The 7,907-nt window shown below is 33.9% G+C and overlaps 1 protein-coding gene across 1 annotated transcript in view; it reads right to left on the reverse strand.

Moving 5' to 3' along the window:
• LOC137633833 (uncharacterized) overlaps positions 1–3,369 on the reverse strand; it is a 24,449-nt gene extending 21,080 nt beyond the window's left edge. Inside the window, exons 1-2 of the mRNA XM_068366074.1 lie at positions 3,339–3,369; positions 2,083–2,371 (exon numbers count right to left, since the gene is read on the reverse strand). Coding sequence (XP_068222175.1) covers positions 2,083–2,371; positions 3,339–3,369 — 320 coding nt within the window. The remainder of the gene's footprint in view (positions 1–2,082; positions 2,372–3,338) is intronic.
• Between the last annotated feature and the right edge of the window lie 4,538 nt (positions 3,370–7,907).

A 7,907-nucleotide genomic window follows, 5' to 3' on the forward strand; every position in this document is an offset into this window, starting at 1 on the left:
CATCCTTTGCAGATAGCACTTATCATCTATGTAAAATAGTCTTACATATCTTATTTTAAGGCAATTTATAGTTCATCAGAAAAATAAGATAAAAATTATCATGAAAAATTTCTTTTATTATCATTATTATTAATAGCCAAGCTACAACCCTAGTTGGAAAAGCAGGATGCTATAAACCCAAGGGCTCCAATAGGGAAAAATAGGCCAGTAAGGAAAGGAAATAAGGAAATAAATAAATGATGAGAACAAATTAACAAATTTATTTGTTTGTAATGTACTTTAGTATATAAAAGAGATAAACCTTGTGATTTCTCCCTCCATAATCCAATGATGACATGACCAACTAGAAGGGCACTCAGTAGAGCGCAGACCTCCGCCGCGGCAGTTTATTTCTCGACCTTTACTTTGACCTGTGACCTTAACATGTATCAATTGGCGTGGATTTTCATACACTCAAATATGAACCAATTTTGAAGTCTCTGTGACAACGATGTCCAAACTTATGGCTGAATACGTGAATTGGACATTTTGCTTGACCGTGACCTTGACCTTTGACGTTGACCTTCCTTTTACATAACAGTTGAACCTTGCAAGTTTTATTAATCTGTGATTAAAATTGTGACCAGGAAGCTGTTTACCAACAAACAAACACACAAACAGGGGGAAAACATAACCTCCTTCCAACCTCATTGGCGGAGCTCATAATTTCATAACAGTCTCGTCATGAAAACTTATTTATCATCTCTAACAGCTTCACTGGATCATGGCAAAACCTTTTTAAATTTGATAGTTTTTTGGGTCTTTAGGAAACGTTATTAGCTCGTTAATGACATCAGAGACTGGCCCCTCCTCCTCTCCTCCCTCCCCTGCTTTGGTAATTATCCTGCAGTAATGACGACCCAGGGAGAACTGCAGCAATGTTTTAACACTCGGCCTGACGTAATGGGGTCCATTTTCCAGGGCAAAATTAAGCTGTTAATGGTGCTTACGTCTACTGGCAGGGTTTATCAATGTATTTATTACCTTTATCTCCCTCTCTTATCTCTATCTATAATTTCATACTGTCTTGGATTAGAGTTCTCTTGCTTGAGGGTACACTCGGGCACACTATTCTGTCTTATTTTTCTTCCATTCGTTTTGTTAAAGTTTTTATAGCTTATATTGGAAATATTTATTTTGGTGTAGTTGCTGCTCTTATTTTTTTTTTATTTTTCCTTGTTTCCTTTCCTCACTGGGCTATTTTCCCTGTTGGAGCCCCTGGTTTATAGTATCCTGGATTTTCAACTAGGGTTGTAGCTTAGCAAGTAATAATTATGATAATGATAATAATAATAATAATAATAATACTACTACTACTAATAATAATAATAATAGTAATAATAATAATAATAATAATAATAATAATAATAATAATTACAATAATGATGATAATGATATTACTAACATGGAACTGGAGAGTGTATATAGAATACACAAAACTCACGATCTGTGGTAAATCAAAAAAGAGGTTTCTAGAGTAAATGAATGTATATATACTACATAATATTCTCCTGTGACTTTACTTCAAACTTCTAATTGAAGCCAAATATTCTTCTTCTGATTTACTAAATAAGACAAATTTTATACTCGTTCTATGTGCCTAAGCAGCACTTGTCGATTACATCATCAAAATATTCTTCACACCTTTTATTGGAAAATCTTAGCAATTTCTCTTTGTGAATACTTTGAAATATCGTCGCTTGATAGTTGTTACATTTCCTGTGTGCCAAAAGGGGTAAGGCCGTCAACCCTTCATTTAAGCCCCAAGTTTAAATGGAAATTGAGGGTTGAATGTAGGGAACATTTCCCTTGTGCACAAAAGAAGGCTCTGAATAGAGAGGGGAGGAAAAAAAAGTTGAAATTGAAAATAGAATAAAACTTGTGATAGACTGAACAGTGTGAGGAAGCAATACATGGATAGGCCGTAAGCATTACGGGGTTGTTAGAAAAAAATTGTTGGAAAGAGGATAAGCCATTTCCTCGTACAATAGAGTATATTTCGTACGATGGGGTCTATTTCTTACAATGCGGTATATTTCGTACAATGCGGTATATTTCGTACAATGCGGTATATTTCGTATAATGCAGTATATTTCGTACGATGGGGTATATTTCGTACAATGCAGTATATTTCGTACAATGTGATATATTTCATATAATGGAGTATATTTCATATAATGGAGTATATTTCGTACAATGGGGTATATTTCGTACAATGCGGTATATTCCGTAAAATGCAGTAGATTTCGTACAATGAGGTATATTTCGTACAATGCAGAATATTTCGTACAATGCGGTATATTTCGTACAATGCGGTATATTTCGTACAATGCTGTATATTTCGTACAACAGGGTATATTTCATACAATGGGGTATATTTCATACAATGGAGTATATTTCGTACAATGGGATATATTTCGTACAATGGGGTATATTTCATACAATGGAGTATATTTCCTGCAATGGAGTATATTTCGTACAATGGGGTATATTTCATACAATGGAGTATATTTCATACAATGGGGTATATTTCGTACAATGGAGTATATTTCGTAAAATGGGGTATATTTCATACAATGGGGTATCATATTTCATACAATGGAGTATATTTCGTATAATGGGGTATATTTCATACAATGGAGTATATTTCATACAATGGGGTATATTTCGTATAATGCGGTATAATCTGTACAATGCAGTATATTTCGTACCATGGGGTATATTTCGTACAATGCAGTATATTTCATTCAACACGGTATATTTCATACAATGCGGTATATTTCGTACAATGGGGTATATTTCGTACAATGGGGTATATTTCATACAATAGGGTATATTTCATACAAAGGAGTATATTTCGTACAACGAGGTATATTACGTACAATGGGGTATATTTCATATAATGGGGTATATTTCATACAATGGAGTATATTTCGTACAATGAGTATATTTCGTACAATGGGGTATATTTCATACAATGGAGTATATTTCATACAATGAAGTATATTTCGTACAATGGAGAATATTTCGTACAATAGGGTATATTTCATACAATGCTGTATATTTCGTACAATGGAGTATATTTCATACAACGGGGTATATTTCGTACAATGGGGTATATATCATACAATTGGGTATATTTTATACAATGGAGTATATTTCGTACAATGGAGTATATTTCGTACAATGGACTATATTTCGTACAATAGGGTATATTTCATACACTGCGGTATATTTCATACAATGGGGTATGTTTCATACAATGGAGTATGTTTCGTACAATGGGGTATACTTCATACATTGGGGTATATTTCGTACAGTGCGGTACATTTCGTACACGCATGTTGTGAGTAGATTATTAGAAAATAAGTCATTCATATTAACAACCCCCAAATCAGACATTTCCATGTCATTACCATATCATTAAGGCACATTCCGTGTACGATACTGAAAAAGGGGAATACTGCATTGATTGATTTGGTGCTTTCTGGCATCCTGGCATCCAGGGTCATTGACGCCGATATCGTTTATTGTAAATAAAGAATAAAAGAATAATTAATTAAAGCCATAACAGTGAATATGTCATTAGAAAAATTAAATAACTTTCAGAATACCTATTTTTTATATAAATTCAAAAATGCCACTAGCATTGCACGACACATCAAGTGCAAGAATCTTGGCAAGGATGAACCTGCCCTCCTCACTCCGAGCCTCAAACAGATATGTATTTCAAGGGGGTGGACTGGAGAAAGGAGAAAACCACCTCCACCATCCCCTAACTTATTAGATCCCTCCTGGAGCCCCCTGGACCCCCTCCCCCCCTGGAAGACCTCATTAAATCGTAATCAATCAAAACAGGGGAAGCGTGCCGTCAAATATATCATATTCGTCAAGGCAGTATAAGGACTTGACAGGAGAGATTAGAGTGAGGAAACAAAAGACAGCTGAAATGGAGTTGGAATGTAATTCATCATTTCGGAATCTATGGGTTTCAGCACCTGTCTGATCTAATGAAGGATTAGATGTCCGAAATGATTTTGCTACAGAAAAAAGGAACATTAGAGAGTAAAGGTATTTTTACCAGTCGTAATTAATCAGACGTCGGGATTCAATTATCAATTCAATTTCTTTTTATAATCGTTTTGATCTAGGGCTTTTATTGCCTGTTCAGTCGAATTAACAACATGATTTTGGTGGAAATTATTATGACATCAAACAATTGAAAATCTCAAACTAATTTCATTAGGTTACAACTCTTAGTTTTTCATTGATAAAAGAAAATATGGGCGAGCTACTCAGTATTTTATTAATCATAATTTTAATTATTATTTGAATAAGAAGATCAAGATAGAGACGACTGACGAAATCTAACTAAGGACCATTGCGTCAATAGGCGTAGGAAAATATGATGATGATGATGATGATGAGGATGAATGATGATGATGATGATGATGATGATGAATATTAATTGGAATCAAATTAAAATTCGACATCATCATCATCTCCTCCTACGCCAATTGACGCAAAGGGCCTCGGTTAGATTTCGCCAGTCGTCTCTATCTTCAGCTTTTAATTCTATAATTAATTGAAATTACGAATAATAAAATATTGAATAGCTTGATAATTATTAGAATTAGAAAACTTTTTAAATATTAAACATTTCATCAGAAGAAATAAAAATTTAGAATTTAGGATTAACATGTTGCATATGACTACCATTTTTACTTAAATAGACATACTGAGAAATATGTTTCGTTGTAAAAATTAGAAATCGAAAATATATCCTCTACGAAAAATATAATATCCATTCATAGAGTATTCAAATCTTTGCGAGCATAATTATTACTATTATTATTACCAGCTAAGCTACAACCCTAGTTGGAAAAGCAGGATGCTATAAGCCCAGAGGCTCCAACGGGGAAAATAGCCCAGTTAGGAAAGGAAAAAAGGGAAAATAGAATATTTTAAGAAGAGTAACAACATTAAAGTAAATATTTCCTATATGAACTATAAAAACTTTAACAAAACAAGAAGAAGAGAAATAAGATAGAATAGTGTGCTCGAGTGTACCCTCAAGCAAGAGAAATCTAACCCAAGACAATGGAAGACCATGGTACAAACGATATAGCACTACCCAGGATTAGAGAACAATGGTTTGATTTATTAGTGACCTTCTCCTAGAAGAGCTGCTTGCCATAGCTAAAGAGTCTCTTCTGCCCTTACCTAGAGGATACTGGCCACTGCACAATTAGTACAGTAACCCTTTGGGTGAAGAAAAACGATACGGTAATCTCAGTGTGGTCAGGTGTATGAGGACAGAGCAGAATATGTAAAGAATAGGCCAGACTTTTCGGTGTGGATGTGTATGGGCAAAGGGAAAATGAACCGTAACCAGAGAGAAGGATCCAATGTAGTACCATCTGGCCAGTCACAAGACCCCATAACTCTCTAGCAGTAGTATCTCAACGGGTGGCTGGTGCCCTGGCCAACCTACTACTTACTACTGATATATGGACAATAAACTAGAAAATTAAAAATAATTCAGTCTTTCGTTGCAACATACAAAGAATATATATGTGTGTATATATAGATATATATATATGTGTATATATATATATATATATATATATATATATATATATATATATATATATATATATATATATATATGTATGCATGTATACATATATATATATATATAGATATATATATACACACACACAAACACACACACACATATATATATATATATATATATATATATATATATATATATATATATATATATATATATATATATATATATATATATATATATATATATATATATATATATATGCACATTTATAACCCTATGACCCAATGGATCATAGGAGAGATGGAGTGTGAATGTCAAGTCATATTAGTATATGAAAGTAAGACCAAGCTAAATCATTGCATAGGTAACATTTTGTATATAGAGTCAACATAACACAAGCATCCCGTGAGAAACAGTTGACCTCTTTGATCTTTACACGGAACCAGATGGCTTCCGATTATAATCTAGCGTAATCATATTTGTGATAAATGCTGAGATAACTAATACAACATTATCAACGCAAACCTATGTTTTGTTAGTGCTAGTTATATTTCCAAACAGAATGGTCTTCCGACCAAACCATCCATGCTCCGGCGATAGAGATAACAACAAATTTGTTCAAAGTTAATTTAACTCTGACTTATTCAAGAAGTAACTTACAACTCTAAATAATTCTATATCCTATTGAAGAGATATGAGACAGAACAACGAATGTGTGCATATGACAGTCTCACACCAACAATTGGTGGCAGCGATTTCAACTTTAACAACCGGAGATTTCAACTTTAATAATTAGAGATTTTAACTGTAATAATTAGCAGTTACAACAGTAATGAATCTGCAATTTCGACAATGTATCTACGTCCACCGAAGAAATGAACGCATTGAACATCAACTATAAATATTATACAAACTGAGGAACTGGATCTTCAATCAACATATATCATTAAAACATCTTAAGAAGACGAAGGAATGCCCTTCAACTTTATCAATGTTTACTGAACAAACATTCAAGAATCACATCCAGGAAATAAACATTCAACAACATGACGGGAAATCAAATCGAAACATTCATCAACCAGCTAAACTCTTGCAAAACCAGAGAGAGAGAGGAAATGACGTCATCGATCATCGCCCATATATACTGAAGCTGAGTACATTCTTTATTCATTCAGTTTTAGGCAGTGAAGTGTTTTATGTCACGAGTCGATCGTCCATTATTGCTGGGGTGAGTTATTTGCAAATCTTCATTTATCTTCATTAAAGGAAACTGTATTCAACTTGGAATTCTTGTCAAGAATTTTTTTTTCTCTGTGTTAATTCAGTTTTCTTTCAGAAGTTCTTGGGAAATATCTTTGTCTTAATATCATTATTTTTGGGGGATTTTGTTATAATCTGCAACATATCTTTATTGTATAGTGCTTGTGCGTTTACGCAGTGGACGTCTGTAATCATGTATAGATTTTGATAGGATCGCAAGGAATCAAAGAGATAGAAAAAAAGTTAAAGTAAACATGACGCTACCTGTGAATCCCGGACCGAGTATCCTCACTCCCGGACCGAGTAGCCCCGCTCCCGTACTAACCCTAGTGAGTGCTAGATCGGCTATCCTTCCTTTTCAAGGTCGGGTCAATAGGTTCTTACCTCAGAATGTCGAGTCTTGGATTTCATCAGTTGACGCTCACTTAAACACAAAATATATCACAGACCCATTTGTAGAATTACAAGAAGCTAAAAGTTTTATAGACTTTGCTAAAGGAGATGCAAGCGAGTATCTTAGAGGAGTTTCTTTTCAAGAGGCAGTTACATGGGACGATTTCAAAGTTAGGCTACGTGCCATCTATGGCAGTGAAGAAGCCTTAGATGTAGTTTTAACATTAATAAATACACTTAATCAAGCCACTATGACTCAGCTTAATGTTATAGAAAGAGTGGCTCTCATTGCCGATAGGCTTCATGAATATCAAGATATTTCAGGTAATTCAACATTGGTTACAGGAGATAACATAGTTGTGAAAGATTTTTTTACGATTAATGTATTTAACTTGCATGACAATTATGTTGCCAGAGGCTTTAGTGTGGTGTTTTGATAAAAAGTTAACGCCCGAAAGTACAGAATTAGATGTACATAAGCAGATAAAGAAACACATGTCTAAGTGTACTGATCTTGATCCCTTGTTTACTCAAGTTTTGCCGAAAAAATGAAACTAAGTAACAATAAGTAAACGTAGTTAATAATAATCAAGTTGCAGGGATGACGTATTATAATTCCAAATGTCAAGGTCACTTG

This window comes from Palaemon carinicauda, chromosome 43 (assembly GCF_036898095.1).
Source record: "Palaemon carinicauda isolate YSFRI2023 chromosome 43, ASM3689809v2, whole genome shotgun sequence".
NCBI classification, from domain to species: Eukaryota; Metazoa; Arthropoda; class Malacostraca; order Decapoda; family Palaemonidae; genus Palaemon; species Palaemon carinicauda.